Here is a 22772-nt window from a genome sequence, read left to right as displayed (position 1 = left end):
AGTAACAGAAAAAACACATGTATGCATGGAGAGCAGGAAATAGCCTGAAAGAGGCAGCTCAGACACCCTGGTGAGCAATGTGGGATGAATTCTGTTTGTCTTAACTACCTAGATAATGAACTGCAGATGAGAAAGAAGAGTAACTCAAATATGTGCCTTAACAAAGAAATACAGCACTAGGCTGTGGCTTTCTTCTTAGTGAAAAGGTTTTTACATGGAAAAAAATCCATGCTTTGCAAAGGTTTGAGTGGCAGGGTTCCTAGCTGTGAATTAGTCACCTCCATTGTAAATGTCCTATATTAAGACATTTTAGAGGTTGCTTGTTTTAGAAGCTGCTTCCCTCCCAGTATCATGCTGCAGTTACCCTTACAAAAGACACCGTACCTGGTGCGCACCTAGATAAATAAGAAAAGATGCAAACAAAAAGGGAGTGTCTAAGGGTGTGGATACATGACATTGTGGGTACAAGACATTGTCATTTTTCCTAGGGTAATACATATTCCAAGTATGAGACATTTAGATAAACTATCCATCATCCTCTTCCAGCAAAGCCGTGGCTAACCTAGCACTCCTGCTCCAATAGAGAATGTTTCCTGAATTCAGGGGGGTTTGCTTGACTGCAGGGCTGAGTTCAAACCACAGAAGGTTAGGCCAAATGGACTAAGTTCCCCCACCCTCCTGTCCATGTGCACTAGTGAGACTCCCTTGTCCTTGTGCACAGATAGATGGATACTCTCCCACCTTGGGCCAGTGCAGGCTAGCAGTGCTGTATGTGTTTGAATCTGAAGGAAAAGAAATATATTGTGACATTCAAATATATTGTGGCATTATATATATAGCGCCAAAGATAGCTATCTTTGGCGCTATATATATAATGCCACAATATAACTGAATGCATTCACTTAGGAAGTTCCATGCCAAGGAAATACCACTACCACTTGTGTGACTTACCTCCATTTATGACCTCTAATACCACCTTTCTCTTCTGGCCCCTTTCCCCGCACAGACATCCAACCATAGTCTGTGCCAGGCTAGTTAATCAATCATCTCAAATCCTTATGAGGTGAACATTATCAATAGGTCAACTAAAGAAGGAGTTGGTGTAGGAGCAGTGATTGGGGTTTATACAGTTCCCTATCCTATATGCTGGCCACTACATCACTCCTTGTTCACTCTCCCCTTTCCTCTGAAACCCATTACATTGTTTTAACCCTGCACAGAGGTCTAAGCTCATTATATCCATTGCGGGCAGTGGAAAAGTCAGATTTTTTTTTGATTGTTATTAGACAGATGCAGCCTACAATCAATATGACTACTGCAAAGAGCAACAGGCAGGGCATTTCATATGCAACAGAGGGCAAGCAATTAAAAAGCCTTCACAGATGCTTGACCCTAAATTTCAAGTTAGCACGAGAGCCAAGAACAGATGAGAAGCACCAGAAGTTTATGTCCACCCTTTTTATTTGATCCCATTAGCTCCCTCTCTGGCCAGAACAAGCCCCTTTGGCCCACCCATTGCTCATCAGGCTCCAGCAAAGGAAGGTGTTCTTAAGGAGGCCAGAAATAGTTCTTGCTGATGCTCTCATTTCTATTAAAAGTTTGACTTTGATTCAGCTCCCTGCGATTAACAGATACAAGAGAAAGACAAATAAAAATTCTGCACAGCTGTTTGAATCCGACAGACCTGACCTCCCCAGCTGAGCTCTTTGTGCTGTGGAAACCGTCACCTAGCAACGAGGCCTTGCAGCTGCCAGGCTACAAAAAAAAGTGAAAGCATGACTTACGGAGAGGAAGCACATGTGAAGAGGAGAAAAGGTGGGGACTGGATCAATCTCTGCTTTGTCTCCTGGCCAAAATATGGCACAGGGTACAAGACAAGTGCATTGGCCATGGTACAGACAGACAGTCAATCATAAAAGATGCTCCTCTGCTTTTAGATGCTGGACCTTTTGATGATTAAAACCAGCTATTGCATAGGAGACCTTTGGATCTGAAGAATGAAAATAGATGGAGTTATGCTGCTGTTCAAGATTCACTGTACCATTCCCCAAAAGATTTCAAAACATTTTACAAATATGAAAGAATCAAGTCCCACGTGGCATTCCTGTGGAGTGGGTAAGTATTATGATATACATTTTACCAAAGGTAAATGAGGTAGGTAATGAGGTAGGAAGGTATTAAGGAATGAGAGAGAGAGACATGCATGCAAATTAGACACACAAATAAACAGCCTGATCTTGCTTTATATAGGTGCTTGCATAGGAAGAACCCAAATTCGAAAATCCTGACTCAGTAGCCATCTCCAAGAGCTGAGCTGTAACTGATCCCACGAGCCCCAAATCCCCGTCTCCTGCTCTAGCCCCTGGAAGACTGTGTCCCTTTGTACGACATGCCAAACCTTGGCTGGGACAACTATCTTCTTTTCAGGTTTTTGAAAAATCAAGAGAGATACTTATAATATATGCACTTCTCCAGTATTAACAAATCAGTAGTTCAGTGTCACAATATTCAGTCTATATGCATCCTATTGTAAAGTCAGTTCATATCGTGTCTTTTGTGTCACACACAGGCAACTGGAAAGAGTCCTAATCTTTAAAATCAGGTATTTGAGAGATTATAGTCTCATCATGTGTTTCTGCAAAGGTAAAGTTTCTAGAGAGGGGGAGCATTTATATGCTTATCTGTGATTTGATACCAAAATAATTTTCCAATGTGAAAGACACTAGGAAATCCTTATGAGGTAGGATCAGATGGATAAAAGTTCAAGAAAAAGGAAAAAAAAGGGACAGATTGTTATAAAATCTTTTAAATTAAGTTCTGGTTAGTCATTTCACAGTTTTAAAAAATCCTACATTTATATCAAGTAGTTATATATATTTGGTCATAATCAGTCATCCTTATGGTTTTCATTTCATTTTGATTCTGAACCACACACATCAGGCTGTAAACCCCTATGACTACAGTTGTCGAAAGAGTAGAAAATCCAGTGTTATTTGCTCCAAAAGTAATAAGCAGAAATAAGATTCAGCAGCAGCATAAAGAGGACTCAAGTCTCAGCTAGTATTAAACGATGCAGGTTCTTGTTTCTAATCCACTGTGAGGGGCTTTCAAGTAGGCAAGAATAATACTCTTGGTTCCCAGTGTTGGCTATCTAATTCCAGTCTTTGATTCGCTTAATTTACATGTAATCCTGCAGTCTGCCAGCAATTGATAAGGTTCCTGATATGTGTAAATTCAAACAGAAATGTAGTTATTTCAGTCATCTTACTGCCTTTTGGATAGCTCAGCCACAGGAAGGAAGGCCGCTCAGGTTAAACCTGCAAACAAGGCTTCTAATTTATCAGCTTGGACTATTTGTTCTTCCACTATTTTATTCTCTAGGTTTAAAATTCCTGAAAATTTCAGTGACTGCACCTGCATTCATTGTATTAGTTGCCTTCTAGCTTATTAATGTAGCTTATAGCTTACTGCACATCCTGAATGGCATGGAAGGAAAAGAAGGGCACAATGTTACCTCCAATTCAATAATATCATCTTGCAGCCATGAATAATGACCACAATTTATAAAATATGTCTAAGACTCAATTTTTCACTGTTACATTATGAGTTAACTAGGATAAGCTATTCATTTAATGAAGAACAGATAGGGAGAGACTTTGCAAAAGCACTCATCATTAGTTGAACATGCATCCACTGCTGTTAATGGGAAGCAAACTTAGGTGATTCCTAAGCATATTTCAGAATTGCCTTTTAAAAGTTCACTCCTGCAAGGTGCTGAGATTTGGTAACTATATATTAAGGTTTATGGCAGCCAAGGGCACTGAACTGCAAACCTTTTCAATTCCCTTGCCCAGTTAAACTTCCTTTAAGGTTCCAAAATATTTCCATAACTGTTTATTTCATGCTAGGTGTGAAATCAGTGGCAAAATTCCCCTTGACTTCAGTGATTTGCTCTGTGTCCTTCAAGGGTCACAGTTACGATTACAAGTATTTTAATTGTTGTGGGGAAAAGCTTGTGCTTGAGATATTTCAGTGGTCCTAGCCAAATCCATTAAACTTTGATGGGATCAGGATCAGACCTTACAAGAGAAAATTCTGGGAACCTCATGGGGAACAGAGAGTGGAGTGGCATTCAAAATACTTCTGGGAACCTCATGGGGAACAGAGAGTGGTCTGGCATTCAAAATCCCCCAATATTTAACTGCCACAGAGAAGGATGTTTAAGACAGGCTTAAACCATTCCATACTGCACACCTTAATTCACAATCAGCTTCATGCTCCCACCAATTCAGTATTAACAACAAATAAACTTTTGGAAACAAAGGGATAGGAAATAAATAGGAATAACCTAAAAGAGGAAACCAAGGAACTACCAATACCTGGTAGAATATTGCACTAGAGGGACCAATCTCCAAGACCTTCCGTATCAGCTGTTTTGGAAGGAGATGCAGAAACTATAGAGTGGATAATTATGGAATAAGATGTCCAAAGTAACATTTCCGAGCTCATCTCCCTCTCTTTTTGAAGTGCATCTATGTACTCACTAGGTGTGTGTGAAATGGGCCATATTTGATTCAGATTCAGCCCGAATTGGGGACAACGATTCAATTAGTTGATTTGGATTACTGTCCCCGATTCGATTTGGCTGAATCCGAATCTGAAGATTCGATGCTGATTAGGAAAAAATATATAAAAAAAAATTAAAAGCGATTTGGCTATAGACACAGCTTTAAATGTTTTTTCTACATACCTCAAGGTACCAGGTGCAGCTGCGATGCTGGGGTGGATGGAGTATCCCACAGGAGCACAGGGCGGCCCCCCGCACGCTTGGCCGTGAACCCAGAGGTAGACCAGAAGTACTTCTGGTCCACTTCCAGGTCCACCAGGGAGCGCACTGGGGGTCCCCCCAAATCATCCCTGGCTCAGCGATCAGCTGCAGGAGGACCCTGGGTGCCCCTCCAAACCCAGGAGGTGCCAGTTGCTGAGCTGGGGGCACAGAGGGGCCCCTCACTGTGCTCTTCGTCGGACCTGGAAGTGAACCGGAAGTGCTTCTGGTCCACTTCTGGGTCTGCTGCTGAACGCGCTGGGGAGCCCCCATGCTCCTGTGGGACGCTCCATCTGCCCCAGCATTGCAGCATTCATGAGCCACCTGCTACCTTGAGGTGTATAGAAAAAACATTTTAAGCTGTGTCTATGTGCGAATCACTGAATCTTTCTGAATTGATTCAGAGGGTCCGATTTGATTCAGAGAGATTAAAGGGTCTCCTGATTTGATTCAGAATTGGAGATTTGCCCTCCAAATCGGCCCAAATCTCTGCCAAATCAAATCAGGGACTGAAGCTTTGTACAGCCCTAGTACTCACCTAGCCTGATTAGGTCCCTCTGAAATTCCCTGCAGTCTTCTTCAGACCTGATATACCCAAATCACGTAATCTTCAAATGTTCCCCTTCACATCACTCCTTTATCCTGATAATTGATAAGGTTAATTAACAACATTAGTCTTAGTGTGGAACCTTGAGGCATATTGCAATCAACTAAGGAAGTGATACTCCCGCTGTACTCAGCACTGGCAAGACCACAGTTGGAGTACTACATCCAGTTCTGGGTGCCACACTTGATAGTGGCTTACTGCTATATCAGAGTGCATCAGGAGCTTGGTGAACAACTGTTCACTAGGGAACCCCTGGGAAAGACCAGGACCAATGGATACAAACTCCTGGAAGGCCGCTTCAGGCTTAATACCAGGAAAAACTCCTTCACAGCCGGGTGTCCAGACTGGAACTCCCTCCAGAAGTGGTGCAATCACCTACCCTGGTGGTTTTCAGAGGAGACTGGACAGTCACCTCACTGGGGTCACTTGATCCCAGTTGTCTTCCTGTCTTGAGCAGTGGGGTTGGACCCAATGATCTGTGAGGTCCCTTCCAGCCTCGAACAATTTATGAATCTATGAATAATTTGGCGAGGATGAAGAGTACCCAAGTATTTCTGTTCTTTGTTATCCATCTCTTTGCAATTTTCCAAACCATGTTTTATTTCTCACCTCTTAGCTATTTAATAGGGCTGTGCAAAATTTTGGGAGCCATTTTGTTTTGAACTCAGTGTTTTGAAGCCGAAACGGGTCAAAACACTGAATCCAAAACAAAATGGAAGGATCCAAAATGAAACCAAACCATCCAAAAAGCTTCAGAGCTGGGCTTGCAGGCAAACAGAAACTAAGAAGAGGGGGGGGGAAGAGGGGCAGAAGGACTGATCTGATATTGACATCTGTAGCTGGCTAGTGTCTGCGATCTGTCCCTGAGGTCCCTTCCAATACCAGTGCTCTGGGGGAAGGACAGCAGCCTGCTGTCATCCCACACACAGATCCAGGGGCTCGCACCCCCCCAAGAGGAGTCTGGCACAGCCCTGAAGCCCTCCCATGGGGTGCGGGCCCCCTGGATCTGTGCACGTGAGTCTGCTCAATACAGCCCGCACCGAGCACAGCCCCGGTTCCCAGACAGCATGCGGTGCCCTGCCAATCTGTGCTGCACCCGCACCTTGCGACAGCTGCTGCATGGGTGCAAGGTGGGGTGGGGGTGATCCCCACTGCTCCATGCTGCACAGGGGGGCTCTGCCATGAGCCCCCAGAGGCCCTGATTGCCACTGCTGCAGCTTATGAGTGCAGGGCTTTTTTTTAAGTACCGGGAGGCTGGGGCTGGGCAAGGAATGGGGCCAGTTAGGGCAGCCATGGGGGCTTCTGCCATAGCTCCCCCCAGCCTGGGGAGAGGCAGGCACAGCCGGAGGAGCCACAGGAGAACCTGTAGCCTCCTGGCTATGCCTGCCTCTCCCTGGCCAATCCAAATCTCTGAATCAGCACCAAAACAGCGGCAAAACTCTGAAACAAATTCAGCCAAATCTAAATGGAACAGTGATCTGAAACACTGAAATGAATCACTGTTTCCGAAACAACGAAATCCGAAATGAAACATAGCTGTTTCGCACAGCCCTACTCTTTAACCTCCATAAGAGTCTCTTGTGAAGAGCTGTGTCAAAGACTGTGAAAGTCCAAATAAATGACATCAACTGATTCTTCCTTGCCTTTATTTTGACACACTTTAATAAGTGCTGCCTGTAAGTGAGCCTAGGTATCTCCATGGAACCCTGAATATTAAAGTTCACCACCAGGCAGTGATGTCTTCAGGCAAAAGTGGAACCAGACCTGCAGACCCCAGCCTGCAGATTGAATGTCAGATCAGCAGCACACAGCAGATGGTGAGGGCAGGGAAGAGCAATGGAGGATACTAGAGTCCTGCACTCCCCCACTGCCCTGCAGGCAAACTGGCTGCATAATTATTCCTGCGGAGCCAATATAGCTTATTGTTTTCATTGCCCTTCAGACAACAGATCACAGACCTGGACAACTGGAAGGACTCAATCTCTCATGCCAATTTGGCTGCTGCAAATGAGTACTAATTCTCTCTGCTAAAAACCCTTCAGAAGGTTTCCTGGATTAAATTTGCCTGCTTTTCCAACATGTCATTTTCCTTCATTTTAAATTAGTTTCCCATTTGAAATAAATCAGTACCAACCAGATCATTGCTTAGAATAACTGCTCATGAAATACCTTTATATCAAAACATTTCCTATGTTCTACAAATGCAAAAAAGCATCTAGCATCAGTATATACCTATTTTTCTATTTCTTTTTTCTTAGAATACACGGATCATCAAAAACTGCCAGACAAATACCAAAATCTCCTTGCTATTGATTTTTACCCATCTCAAGAAGAAGCAAATAGTAAAATGAATTAATTCTAAAATGAAAAGAAGTAAGTTCCTAGAATAAGCAGGTATAGACACTAAGAACAGGTCTGCTGATGAAAATCCTCTGAAACACAAAGTGACTTGGCCTTACACTGTTAGCTTCAGATCTGCTGTTATAGAGAGTCCACACAACTATAAAGGGAGAACTTTGATTTCCGGGGCACTAAGCTGGTCTTCAAAACTCTCAGTGGGGCCAGAGGGAATCTGGCACTAAGCTTGGAAGGGATGAAGAGGGCTCTGAATCTCTCCAACCTCAAAACAAAACACACTTCTTATGCCTTTAACCAGCCCACAATAGCAAAACAAAAATGGGGCAGTAAAGGGTTGAGCCCTTGCTGACTGGAAGGAGAAGGCATGAGAGGGAACGAATGATGAAATCCTGGAACCATTCACGTGAATGGCAAAACTCCAATTGGATTTCAGCGGGGCCAAGAGGGTTCACCCTATTGATTATACCTTTGTCTTGTAATCTAGAGGGCTGTTTAGAGTCTGAGCTGATGGGAACTGGGCAAGAGTCTATATACATTCATACATCACAGCATGTAGTGCTAGAGTTTCTGTCCTTTCTTGACAGCCCAAGCTGGGTGGGTCATAAAGGCTAGGGACAGACATTCAAAAAGTCTGAGCCTGAATTGATTCAATTTGGAGTCCAGTCTAACTTGCCTAGACTAAATCAGTTTTGTAACCAGACATCCCAGAAATGCAGGCACATGCCTGCAGTAGCTCAGGCTAAAAGCTGGGGGGCACTAGAGCAGGGCTGAGCTGAGTGGGGTGTGGCCAGGCCACTGTGATGGTGGGGGGGTCTCTCCCTTGATAACAGAGCATTTATCAGCTCTGTTATCAGCATTTAGCCCCCCATCAGAAAACAAAGCCTCGATCATTACAAGCTCTTCTTAAACAGCTTTTTCCAAGGGAAAATGCATATCAGCCTCTGGCTTCTTTACTATTCATTCCATCCAGGAAGAGCACACACCAACTGCAGATGCTTCCTCAGCCTGACAAAGGGTTTTTAAACCCAAAAGCTTGCTAAGAAAATTTTTTCCAACTACTTAGTTGGTCTAATAAAAGATATCAGATTTACCCAAAGAACCTTGTCTGCCTTTTCCAAAGGAAGGAATGCATGGACATTACCAGCTGAGCTGTTGTTTAGCTCCAAAAAGCCCTAAGCAGACACTGTCCTATCTGCCTTACACAGCATTAGCTAGCATACCACATGCTGTCTATAGTCTGTGTTGTGTAAAAGAGGAGGAAAGGATCTCTGCTTAAGCAGCGAGTGGTGAGAGGGGAGGGAGGGGAGCAGGGGGAAGTCAGCAGACCCTGCTGTGCCTGCAGGTCTCCGTCAGAGCTGCAGCCAGGGAGCAGAGGGGAGAGGCCAGCCGTGCTGTGGAGTAGAGAGCCACGCCCAGCCCAGAGAGCATGCTGGGATGCTGGGGAAATCTGATTTAACTTAAACCAGCAAAGAGTCTGGGACAGACATTGCATCAACCGGTTTGACCCAAATCAGTTAAATCTAATACTACATTCAACCAGGTTTATCTCAAACTGGTTTCAGCCATTTTTAAACTGGTTTATGTGCACTGAATATCTGTTGTGTTACAGGTTTAAACCAGTTTCTTATCACTTAAATCAGTTTGTGTGTAATGTCTGTTCCTAGCCAAAGTGTGAAATGTTCTCTCCCCAGACACACTGAGGGAGGAAGAGGTGTGCTGCCTCTGTACTACCTCCTGTTACCCAGCTTACTCTTATAGTATGAATAAATAGAGGAATTAAGGCAATGAGGCTTCCCTATGGTAAGACTAGTACCACTGTTTTTAAGGTTCCTTGAAATTCCATGAACCAATGTCCCTCATGGAACAAGAATGATAAAAGTAAAGTAGAAATAAGGAAAAACTGACAATGATAATCCAGAACCAGGAACACCAGTACTGTATATAAAAGTGTCAGAACAAACTCTCAGGAACATAGTTCTTTGGAGAAGAAATGAAATATAACTCAGCACCAAACACCTCCTACAGGAAGGATTTTCTTAAAAAATTGCAGCAAAAAAATTGCTACCAAGCCGCAGGTCTGAGAAGAAGGGGAAGAATACTAGTGATCATCACACAGCCCTCATCCAAAGCACCAAAGTTAATTGGGAGTTTTACATAAGCTTTCCATGGAAATTCTGGCATTAATATAATTGGCAACGAGTGGAAACAGGGGAGGAAGGGACTTATGCAGTTTGGTTTTAATTAGACAAGTCATCATCACTAACTTTGATCTGAATTCTCATAATCCTGTGAACTAAAGAAACCTACAAGAAAGGACCTGCTTCACTTCACTTTATTTGCCAGAGTAAATGGATTAGAAATTTAGCATATTTTTACCTTCTGGGCTGAGTGGGAACAAGAGGACACTTTTCAGCTATAGGGGTTTTAATATGCGCATGGGTCATATGGGAGTTTAATACACATTTGTAAGTGTGCCTTGAGCGTGAAGTAGGCATATTTTCAGAAATAATTAAAAAATGCAAATTAAATCTCATACAGCATCACGCAGAGGAAGAAGTCCAGGATCTCATAGATCTCTTCCTCCCTAATTTTTATGACCTATGATAATGGAAACAGGCAAGTTTGAGAATTTAATCGTGGCTCTTTGAATATTTTCACCACACACATTTAGGGATACATTTATGAGAAGTTAACTTATCCACTGTATCACATAATAAAATCCTCAGAGAATACTTGAGGACTAATTGATTACATCCGTTTTAGGGTAGGAACATAAGTTGCACATAAACCAATTTAAGTGATCAGAAACTAGTTTAAACCTGTAGCAGAACAGACATTCAGTGCACATAACCCAGTTACAAAATGGCTGAAACTGGTTAAGATAAACCTGGTTGAATGTAGTTTCAGACTTAACTGATTTAGGTCAAAACAGTTTATGAAATTTCTGGTCCAGACCCCTTCCTGGTTCAAGTTAAATCATAGTCCCCCAGCATCCCAGCATGCTTTCCAGCCCTGGGTTGGGCTGTGCTGTCTGCTCCAGAGAGCAGGGTTGGTCCCGCCCCTCTGTTTCCTAGCTGGAGCAGTGAGGGCTGGCTGACAGCCAGTTTTGGCCATTTTGAAAGCAGTTTATATGCACTGAACTTCTGTTCTGTTACAGATTTGAGCCAGTTTTTGATCACTTATACTGATTTATGTGTAATTTCTGTCCCTATACATAAAGATTTACCACAGGGGATATGCTATGAGGCAAAGATGAATTTGCAAAGAACAATGGTTTTGCTTGTGCTTAGGAGCTGAAACTCTTTTCTTTCAGTCAGAATGGAAGACTCATGCAGGGCTCAATAAATCCTCACTATTAAACTACAAAAGGAATTAAGAGGAGAGGAGCACATTTTTTAAATAATAGGATTAGGTACCCATGTTTTCTCTGTGCTATCAAATGAAAAAAAAAATTAAGGAATTTGAGGTACTCAAGGAAACTAAGACAAAGAAAAAGACACACACTCCACATCCCTCTCCCCAAGATATAGCCAACTTGTGAAATCTTCAAAGAGCTAGACTTGAACCGCTGAGACACTTGTAGCAATGCAAGCTAATATAATGCTATAATGCAAATAAATCTGGCTCCTTGGCATTAGCCAAGCATAAGCTAAATTACCTCCAGGCCTCTGGAGGGAATTCTTTTACTCCTCTCATCTTACAGTGAGGCAGACACAGGATGGGACTATTTCGCCACCTTCTTGAGTATCCCTCACAGACTACTGGAGCAAATGCATTTGTGTATTTTGGTCCAATGTCAGTTCCTGATCACATCTACAGAGGTGCATTATTGAAGCCAGCAGAACTATTCTGAGACAGCGTAGAATTTGGCCCACTACCTGTAATGACAGCTAGGTAGCAAAATTGTGCGACTGATTTGAATATTTCCAACTGCCAGATTAAATCCAGAGCAGCAGATCCCAAACTGATCGAATACGTTGTTTTCTCCACTACATCTGGATTAGCCACATCTGTCTCACCACTACTGCAACCATACTGGTTTCATCTGCATTCTCAATTGCCTTTTTGGCTGTGAGCCAGGAATCCTCGTCAGTCACCTGCTCCAGACCCATTAATTCTTCACAATATATTTCTTTCTCTATTTGATTTGCCTGTGCCCACCCTTAGTACAAGCCACTGAAAAAATTGACAAATGCTCCTTTTTTAGACAGTAGGGATGAGCTGCTCTTGTCCACATTTGCAACTGCTTTGCAAAAAGTACAATGAACTTCACCTATCACCTGCTGCATCAAATTTGTGTTTAGGCAAAGATTGCTGGAGGGGAACATTTTATCAAGGCTGGAAATTCTCTGGTGAATATGACCTCAATGGCCTCACATATGAATATGTATAATTGATCTGGTGAGACAGCTAACACTTGAAAGGAACAGAAGTGCTTAGAGTCTCCTATAGATGAAAGTCAATGAAGAATGCATGGATGTCCCCTTTACCTCTATGCTTAAATTGATCCTGAAAATTCTAGGATCATTGTAAAATACAGATTACTTCAGTTTAATACAGCTAGACAATTATTCCATTGCCCTATAATAATTGATTATAGCAGAAGAATCCAGGAGATATGGAAAAAACCCAGAACCTAACACCATTTGTTAAATCAGTCATGTCTTTTAAAGATGCAAGACAGCATTTATTTCTGCTTTTTTGCCATAGGAATTTCATTTACTATTTGTTCAGTACTAGCACAATTGGGCCCTGATTAGTGATAGGCAAAAGCTCACAATTTTTCTGGTGGTTGACAATTAAAAAAAAAAATGTACGGGTTTAGAACAAAAACAATTTTAAAATAAGTGTTCATGAATCAAATATTTGGAGAAAAATGTTTCACATTGAAACCGTTCATATAAGCCAAGTCAAACCACTTTATTTTGCCTTTGATCTTTTTAACTATTTAAAAATAAAATGAATGGCAATGTTGACATGAAAACTTGTTCAGAGCACAACAATTGTGCCTTATTGCCAGTGTTTTGGGGAGCCCGATCCTGGGCTCCCCCTGCGCTGGCAAGAAGCAGGCATGCACAGCTGGGGCTGCCAGCTGCAGGGATCACTTGCAGCCAGGACTGAGAAACCCCACAACTGACAGAGCTCCCAGTTTCGGCTGTGCCTCATGCCAGCTGTGGGGACTCTCGGTCCTGGCTGCATGAGGTGCACTGCACAACCCTTGGGGATCATGGCAGCTGCAATCCCCAGGGCTCAAGGGTTTCACAGCGGGCACAGTGCACGCCTGCAGCTGGGAGCCCTGTCACTTGACACAGGGGAGTCAGTCGCAGGGGAGACCCTGCTACACATGCAAATTAAAACTCAATAGCAGCCACCTATAAAATGAGTACACATTTTTGAAGTCAACTTTATAGCTGGTTGGAGCCATTTATCATGCGATGGCTACTTTGCACATGTAGCTAGTCTCAGGGTAACTGTGCAATCAATCAGTTAATTGTGCAATACCTGTAACATATAGAGGGGGCCCCATGGAACTGGATTCTGCAACAATTACTCACTCCAGCCAATACCTACTCCCCTGCTTATGTGAACACATCAACCCAAGTGTAGCAAAACCAGGCTTGTCACTATATCCAAGAAATATAACAGTTTAAAATAAAAGACAGTAAATCTTTTTTGTTAGCCATGTCAATCAATATTAAATTAGATTGAGTAGGTTGCTCCCTCTATGTCATCATGGACACTGGATCAGAGCTTTCAGGGTCCTGCCTCACTTTTAGATACATACATTCAATAGAAGTTGCAGCCATCTAATTGAGAGTAGAATTTGACCCATTATCTTTAACTGTGGTACATTATTTTCTTTGTCCTTTGTCATTTCCTAGATGACAGAGTGTAGGAGGTAAATTCCTATTGCTTTGATACTCTCCATCTTGGCTCATGTACAGTCAGCTCTTTGAAGTCCCACCACTTAGGAGTTATAGTGTTCCCATCAAGAGGTGGTACGCTCCCAGCAGAGACACCGCATGAATCTAGTCACACAAGGCACAGGGCAGTAGAAATATGAGCAAAACTAAGCTAAAAATAAATAAGCTTCTTAATAAACACAAGATGCTTACAGAGCAGTTTCAAGGGAAATGGAAATATTCCTCCACAGAGAAGAATCTTTATTTTATGTTTGCAAAAAGCCAAAAACCTAATTCCAATGATGTTATATCGTATTTTTTCATACACACCCTCTCCTACCCCAAATAGCTATTCTTCATCTTGCTGGGTGTTAGCCATCCATTAAAAGTAATTATTTGTAGGCCTCTGTATTTTGCTGCTAATGCCTTCATTTCTACTGTACTCGATGACTCTGCTGACAAGCAACGTGGAAAGGATTCTAAATAAAATAAATAATCATTTCCCTTCATTAAGTTACAGAATATGGACTCATTAGGGATGATTTCTCTTTGTACATTCCTATCTTTTCACAACAGAGGAAGCAACATTGCTGTGATGACACTTAAATTGCAGGACTGTCAGGATTCTTGTCACCATTTCAGCTTTGAGGAGCTTGGGGCTTTGCATGAGTATCTTTTTCAGGAAATAAACCACTGTTTATCATAATTATGCATTCAAAACCTCTTTCTAGTATCTAGTGGGAGGGTCAAGATTCATGGTGCAGGATTTTACAAAGGATCATGCCAGTCGTGGCAGAAAATTTGGATCAAGTTAGCAAAATTGGGAACATGTGTAGGTGGGAGACTTCAAATACAGACTGAAAATGAAAAAACCCCCACAAAAAACTGAAAGAATCTTTAAGTAAAAACAAAGCACAGGTCAAATGTGTCCCTTGTGCAGCTGCATGGATAGATGATGTAATAATCAGCAGGGATCCTGGTTTTCCCTGATTAAAAATAAATAAATCATAAATTCTCTGATAAAAAAAATTGCAAACCTCCCCCCCGCAACAATCCATTACTAAAGTGAAATGCCCCCCACCCCCCGAAACTCCCCCGGCCTTGCCAGTGCCCCTCCTCCTCCTCACAGCCCTCCTGGCCCTGCTGGTGTCCTTTGCCCCCCACCCACAGCCCCCTGCCCCGCAAGCCATGCCAGAGGGGGCCCTCAGCTACCAGGGCTATGAGGCCAGGGACCCGGGTCTGCAGCCCCTTGCAGGAGGCGGTGGCTGCTGCAACCGAGAGGAGCCCAGCTTCTCCCCTGCTGATTGTTGCTTGCCTGCTGCGGACTCGGGCAGGGGGGGCAGCTCCCCACTGCTGCGCACACTCCTGGGGGGGGCATGGAAACCCGTGCCCTCCAGATCTATGCACAGGGCGGGGCATGCTGCAGGCTAAGGCTCCTGCCCTGCTGCCCTACCCCGGGGCCTCCACAGCCCAGCGGGTATGACCCAGTACTGCAGGGCAGAGCGGGGCCTCACAGGAAAGCTACTTGCTGCTACGAGCTCCACACTGCCCTGGCAATGCATCCCCTGTGCATGTGGCAGCAGTGGGGGCGACAATGCACGGTTGTGCCCCTCACTGCTGCCGTGAGCACAGGGGGATGCATTGCCAGGGCAGTGCTGAGTTTGCAGCAGCAAGCAGCTTTCCTGTGCACCCCCACTGTTCCCTGCAGCGCTGGGTTGCACCCGCTGGGCTGCAGAGGCCCAGGGGAGGGTAGCAGGGTGGGAGCCTGAGCCCAAAGTGCGCCCTGCTCCCATCCCACACACAGATCTGGGGGCATGGGTCCCCTCTGCCCCCCAGGAGTGTCTGCAGCAGTGGGGAGCCACCCCCTGCCCCCCACGACCCTGTCCCACTCCCCACTGGGGCCCTGTGGCTGCACACTGCTTCCCTGGGACTCAAGCTCCGTGGTCCCCCTGGCTGGGCAGCAGCCCCAGCCCCAGCCCTGCCCAACTCCCTCCCTCTGGGAGCCTCGTTCCCCTCCCCCTCTTACCTGCTGGAGCTGTGCCTCCTGCCTCATAGTTCATAGCAGGTAGGGTCGGAAGGGACCTGAGGAGATCATCAAGTCCGACCCCCTGCCATGGCAGGAAAAAGTACTGGGGTCAACCGCCCCCGCCTAGGTGATTATCTAGCCTCCTTTTGAAGACACCCAGGATGGGAGCAAGCACCACTTCCCTTGGAAGTTGGTTCCAGATCCTAGCCGCCCTGACTGTGAAGTAGTGCTGCCTGAACCTCGGTCAACGTTTGGCTGCTATTCCTAGTTACTCCTGGTAGTGCTCGGGAGAACAGGGACTCTTCCGTTCCTCGCTAGTCCCCCCTGGTAAGTTTATAGATGGCCACCAGGTCCCCTCTCAGCCTTCTCTTGTGGAGGCTGAACAGGTTCGGGTCCCATAGCCTCTTTTTAGGGGCCTGACCTGCTGCCCCCTGATCATGTGAGTGGCCCTCCTCTGGATCCTTTCGATCCTGTCCACATCCCTCCTGAAGTGTGGTGCCCAGAACTGGACACAGTACTCCAACTGCAGCCTGACCAATGTCGCATAGAGGGGGAGGATCACCTGCTTGGACCTGCTCATGATGCATCTGTGGATACATGACAAGGTGCGGTTAGCCTTCCTGACCAAGTCCCCACATTGGCGGCCCATGTTCATCTTGGAATCAATAATAACACCAAGATCCTTTTCTGCCTCTGTGCTGATGAGAAGGGAGTTCCCCAGCCTGTAGGTATGCTGCTGGTTCTTCCTCCCCAGGTGCAGCACCTTGCACTTGTCAGGATTGAATCCCATCCTATTCTCATCTGCCTACCCCTGTAACCTGTCCAAATCTAGTTATAGCCTGTCCCTCCCTTCTAGCTTGCCCACCTCCCCCCACATCTTAGTGTCATCTGTGAATTTGAACAAGGTGCTTTTCGTCCAATTTGCTGATGAAGATGTTAAACAGCGTGGGCCCAAGGACCGAGCCCTGAGGGACCCCACTGCCCACGTCCCTCCAGGTCGAAAAAGACCTGTTTACCACCACTCTCTGGGTGTGGCCCTCCAGCCAATTTGTGACCCATCTGACTGCGTAGGCATCGATGCCACAGTTGCTTAATTTTTAAATGAGAATGGGGTAAGAGACAGTGTGGAAGGCCTTCCTAAAGTCCAGGAAGACTACATCCACCATGACACCTGCATCTAAGGATTTTGTGACCTGGTCGTAGAGGGCCACCAGGCTGGTCTGACAGGACCTACCTCTAATGAACCCATGTTGGCTGCCCCTAAGCATAATCTCCACTGCTGGCCCCTCGCAGATGTGCTCCTGGATAATTCTCTCAAAGAGCTTCCCCAGGACCAAGGTAAGACTAACAGGCCTATAGTTACCCAGGTCCTCCTTTCTCCCCTTTTTGCAAATGCGGACCACATTGGCCCTTTTCCAGTCCTCTGGCACCTGGCCAGAGCACCATGAGTGCTCGTAAAGCTGTGCCAGGGGTCCCGCAATGACCTCTGCCAATTCCCTCAGCCCCCTGGGGTGGAGATCGTCTGGACCTGCTGACTTGAACACGTCCAGCCCCTCCAGAAGTTCCCTAACTAGATCCTCACTGACTCTAGGCCTGGCTGTTCCCCTCCTGAATCCATCTGGGAGGGCCTCACTGCCCTCCTCCTGCTCCTTCCCAGCCCTTTGCAGGCTGGAACTCTGCCAGCATGCAGAGAGCTTGTTGCAAAACTGCAAAATCCACAGGCGTCTCTGCTAAAATGAGAAATCCGTGTTTTCCTCCAGTAAACAAATCCTGGAGGCATGTCAAGCAAATCCCAGGACGTCATTCTCTTGTTGTACTCGGCCTTGGTGAGGCTGCAGCTGGACTACTGCATCCAGTTTTGGGCTCCACAATTCAAAAAGGATGTGGAGAAGCTTGAGAGAGTCCAGAGGAGAGCCACGCGCATGATCAGAGGGCAAGGGAATAGGCCTTATGAAAAGAGGCTGAGAGCCATGGGACTATTCAGCCTGGAAAAGCACCGGCTCAGGGGCGATCTGGTGGCCACCTATAAGTTCATCAGGGGTGTTCACCAGGATCTGGGGGAATATCTGTTCACCAGAGCGCCCCAAGGGATGACAAGATTGAACGGTCACAAACTCCACTGTGACCGATTCAGGCTGGTCATAAGGAAGAACTTCTTTACTGTCCGAGCCCCCAAGGTTTGGAATAGACTGCTGCCGGAGGTGGTTCAAGCACCTACTTTGAATGCCTTCAAGACACATTTGGATGCTTATCTTGCTGGGATCCTATGATCCCTGCTGACCTCCTGCCTCTAGGGCCGGGAGCTGGACTCGATGATCCTTTGGGGTCCCTTCCAGCTCAAATGTCTATGAAGCCAATGAAAGGGGGAAATCCACATTTTACTCTGTTTTTCCATGGGAAACGGAAAACCCGGATCCCTGATAATCAGGTATGTGATAGAAAATCATCATGATCAAATTGTAAATAAAATTACAAATATCATTTTTTCTTTTCATGAAATGACATTCTTCGAAAATATACTAGACATGTAAATTCACATGCAATTAAAGTGGATGGATCTGAAAGAGTCGGTTTTTTGCAGTCATTAGTAAAGCACATAGTCCAGGGCAGTATTAGACAGCATACTAGATAAAATATCCTCTCTCTGTGAAACTTTCATGGATATTTCTGGAGCAAGGACTGAGTACCTATTGAGCGCCAAACTGTGATACAGTTACTCACACTGAAAAGAACTTTGTTTCACCAGTACTTCTATTAAGATCAAGAAACCATTTACTACAAGAAGACTGGAATCCCCACAGTAAGGATTTAGAAGCGCACATGTGCAGCATGGCAGCTATAGACACTGGCATGTGGAAGAAAAAGATTAACTCTGACTCAAAGGGTCTAATGCTGCAATGCTTTTCTCACACCAATACATGGAAGCTGCTCTAGGGTCCCAGACTACATAGTGTTCATCTCTGGAGTGGGACATGAAAGCAGCAGCAGGACTTCACTCAACAGCTTGTCACCCATAACACATCAGGAAGCTGCACTTTCAAAACCCCCTGCAAGGTGACCATGAAGAAGAGATATATTCTGCAGTCCCCTCTCTCTCATACATGCACATATATGTTTTTTAAACATATCTATCTATCTATCTATACATATAGGTACAGATACATACTTTCCTCTCATATATACACTTAAATACATGATTTCAGAATTATAATTGTGTGTGCATGTGCATACATACATATACTGATACTCACATGAGTAGTCCCATTGTATGTGTATCTAGGTATACAAACATACATAAGAAGGAGAAATACTGCTATGGTAATAGGGTTTTTGTCACTGTTTCAGCTTTGAGCATCTTGGGATTTTGCATAAACACTGTATTTACTTGAATCCAAGACAAGGTTTTCCCTCCCTCAGTCAACACAAGGAAAAACAAGCCTTGTCTTGGATCTGTGTATTGGCATCCCGGCACTGCCCCAGGGCAAGGGTGGAGCTGCCACTGCCACTTGGAGACATGGAATCAGCAGCAATGCGGTGAGTGTGGATCAAAGGCCAGGACGAGGGTCAGGGATTGGATGGCAGCGTGGGTGGAAAATGGATGGCAATGCAGGTGGAGGATCAGGCAGAGGATAGGCAGCAGCATGGGTGAGGGAATAAATGGCTGCATCGGTGGGGGAACTGAGCAGGGATGGGTGGCCCCCTCCCCAACCCACGCTGCTGGCAGATCAAGAAATATGGGTCAGGAAACAGGGCAGCGGTGCAGGTCAGAAGCTGCTGCAGCAGTGCATGGGGGAAGGGGGTGGACAACAGTGCAAATGGGGGATGGGGTAGGAGATGGGGCAGCAGCAGGAGCAAGGATAGAGGGTTGGGTTGGGTGGGGCAGACAGCAGAAATACATGTTGTGGGGCATGTATGGGGGAGCAAAGTACAGGGGTCAGGCTGCCTACCCCTCTGGTTGGGAACAAATTTTTGATGACCCTCCAATAATAAGATTCTACAAATAGAAAAGTATTATAAATTTATAATTTTCCATTTATATAATCTAATTATTGGGGGGGGGGGTCATCTTAAACTTGAAGTCATCTTGGATTCAGGTAAATACAGTACATCTTTTCAGAAAACTGACTATCTGTCAGAATTATGCATTCAAAACTTCTCATGAGACAAGAATTTATGGAATAGATACCAGAGATAGAGACTGTACATGTATTAGGCCTGCACGAAGCGGCTAGTATTCAGTTCAGATTTGGCCGATTTGGGGGACAGCGATTTGATTCGGTGATTTGAATCACTGTCCCGATTTAATTCAGTTGAATCTGATTCAGAGATTCAGCTGCTGGCCTATCCCCCGCCTGCTCTCCCAGCTCAGCAATGGCTGCCCTGCCTGTCCAGCTCCCCCATGGCAGAGACCCCCATGCATCATGGAGCAGTGTGGGGCAGCAGAGATTGCCCCCCTGCCTGGCAGCACCCAGTAAGCACTGGGGCTTTTTTTTTTTTTTTTTTTTTTTAGTACTGAGGGGGGGCGGGGGGGGCGGCCAAAGGGAGCATAGGGAGGATGAGGGAGCGGGTTGGGGGGCTTGGCAGGGGTCCCCCCATGGTCCCTTCCCCCAGCACCGCCTCCCCCTGCCCCTAGGACTTACTTGCAGCTCGGAGTCGGCTGCATCTCCTTGCTGCAGCCACCAGGGACTGCCCAAATCAAAGCTCTCCGAATCTCTTCCGAAGATTCAGAGAGCTTTGATTCGATTCGGACCTTTAAATTGGTCCCCTGATTCGATTCAGAGATTCAGCCACTGAATCAGGCTGAATCTCCTCCGAATTGAATCACCACCCGAAGCTTCGTACAGCCCTAATATGTATGTGTTTGTGTGATATATAGAATATTTAATTATATAGGTGTGTACACACACACACACACACTTACTTACCTTACTAGATTGTGGCCAACAGGTCAGGTGACATTGCTCTGCCTGCTTCTTCGATTTCTCTTGCCTATCCCTTTCCTTCACCCATTTTAAACCTCTCTTTCTTTTCCCCTTGCTCTTCTTCCATGTAGATATTCCATCTACATCAGTAACTGTATCGCTGGTTTATTTGACAATACCCTGAGGTTTTGAACATGGTAACAGATGCATCAGTTATCAGACTATAAACCATGGTGAGTGGGGAATGCAGAGTTGACACAATTTGAAAGACTAGTTTTGACAGGCCAATGAGAAGTTCCCATTCTTAAGTCATAATAAACTATTAACATGTGAGAACCCAGATACTGAGGCAAAGCAATTAATCTGGGCTGAACGTTAGTTTACATTCTGAACCCAAGGAAATATAGGGACTAACATACATTGCAGATTAACGCAGCACTTCTGTTTTTTATATCAAGCATGTTATGTAACTATTGGCTTATTCTTCAAGAGCCAATATTAAGGTTCATATCTTCTTCAGAAGATAGGTAATGGAGTTAAATCCAGAATAACAATCTCCACTATGAGTAGATTGTTCTATTTAACCTTCATTGAGGCTTCATCATCTCAGCTATGGCCTCTCTTTCAGAAAAGAAACAAAATAGCAACAGAGGCTAAAAATGTTCACTTCAATTCCAGGAGCCACTGACAGCTGTCCAGTTAACCAAACAGCTTTCCCACATGAAGTCCCTTAGTTGCTCCAGAGTGTATAACACACACTCCTTCAGGGGGACTCCACTGCAACTGTAAGACCTCATTAAATGGTCTGCTACCCATCCACAGCAATGAGGCACGCTTCAAAAATGTCCCCGAGTCATCAGCATAAGTACAGCTGAGGCATTTCATAATAATCCACCCTACTGAAGGTTCACATTTTTACCCATGAAGGTACCACATGACCCATAGATTTTCCTGCCAGCTACAGAGCTAGTCAGAAGAGTTACTCTTGAGTTAGTTTATCCTTATTAGCTCCCTGGCAAGAACAAAGATAGTCAAGCAGAAGACTTTGATCTAGTAGAAGATTTTGATCTAATACTTTCAGTATATCTTGGCTATGATTATCTAGGAGCCAAGTCAACCTACAGTCCAAGACACCTGAATTATTTGTTTATTTAGGAACCTATTTGGAGAACATGCAAAACTCCCGGGTGTTCAGGACAGTGCATCTGTTTCACCCAGACGGTTGGCTGCATTCTTTGCCTGATATTAATACCAGAGACAATTTAGTAACATAACCACTAGCATGAGAAGTCTGGCTTCTGAAAAACAGATGGCACTGGCTCTCTCAGGTTAATTATAGGCTTCAGAAATTGTTCACGTTAGTCAGCAATGTAATAAAATTAGCTAAAAGAAAGAAAAGGAGTTCGCAAAATGCCTTACCTGTTTCCCATCCAAAGTATACAGCTTTTTGACCACTCCTGTCTCCAGTTTTATAGCTTCAGTGATATCAGTAAGAACTTGCTCAAACGAGTGCGCAGTCTTCTTATTCAAGAGCACACGAACAGCCTTTCGGGGTTTCACCCCACTACGGATGATGGTCACCAACTTGGGCCGCACAAAATCCTTGTTCTCCTTTGCCTGAGCGCTATTGCTGCTGGCCAGAGACTGAGGTGCTTTCTGGTTGGCTGATGTCTTCACATTGACAGACCAATTGGGGTTCACATTCTTGGTATACTCCACCTTCTTGAAAAAGTTGTCAGATGAACAGACGTAACTTTCCCCTTTTGAAAAAAGAAAATGAAGACAGAGGTTATTATACCAATATATGATGCTGATGCTGGAAAACAGAATGGTTTCACAATCTCTCCCCCAACATTTTCTTTCCGTTTTTCATAGAAACAGCATTTTTGACATTTGATTAGGTCTCCTAAGTCTTTGTTACTGAAATATCATAGTGATAACACCACAACTAAAAGCAAGCATTTCCCCTAAACAAGGGCATATGCACTAGCCACAGCCAATACACAACTCTTAAACTAAATAGAAACTGGAGGATTAAAACCAACACACCAAAGGCCAGGATTTCAGAGGTTTATCTACCTCAAGAAGCAGATGAGGCATCTAGTGTGATTTGAAAATGCACTGAAAGGAT

The 22772-nt window shown here is 44.8% G+C and overlaps 1 protein-coding gene across 2 annotated transcripts in view; it reads right to left on the bottom strand.

Moving 5' to 3' along the window:
- The window catches only part of DCX (doublecortin), a 113180-nt gene that overhangs the window by 69441 nt on the left and 20967 nt on the right, over positions 1-22772 (bottom strand). For both annotated transcript variants that reach the window (XM_006029371.2, XM_006029372.2), the window contains exon 3: positions 22061-22401. In XM_006029371.2, the coding sequence (XP_006029433.1) occupies positions 22061-22401 (341 nt within the window). The remainder of the gene's footprint in view (positions 1-22060; positions 22402-22772) is intronic.

This window comes from Alligator sinensis, unplaced genomic scaffold (genome assembly GCF_000455745.1).
Source record: "Alligator sinensis unplaced genomic scaffold, ASM45574v1 scaffold521_1, whole genome shotgun sequence".
Lineage (NCBI taxonomy): Eukaryota > Metazoa > Chordata > Crocodylia > Alligatoridae > Alligator > Alligator sinensis.
This window is presented reverse-complemented; position numbering and strand designations above follow the sequence as displayed.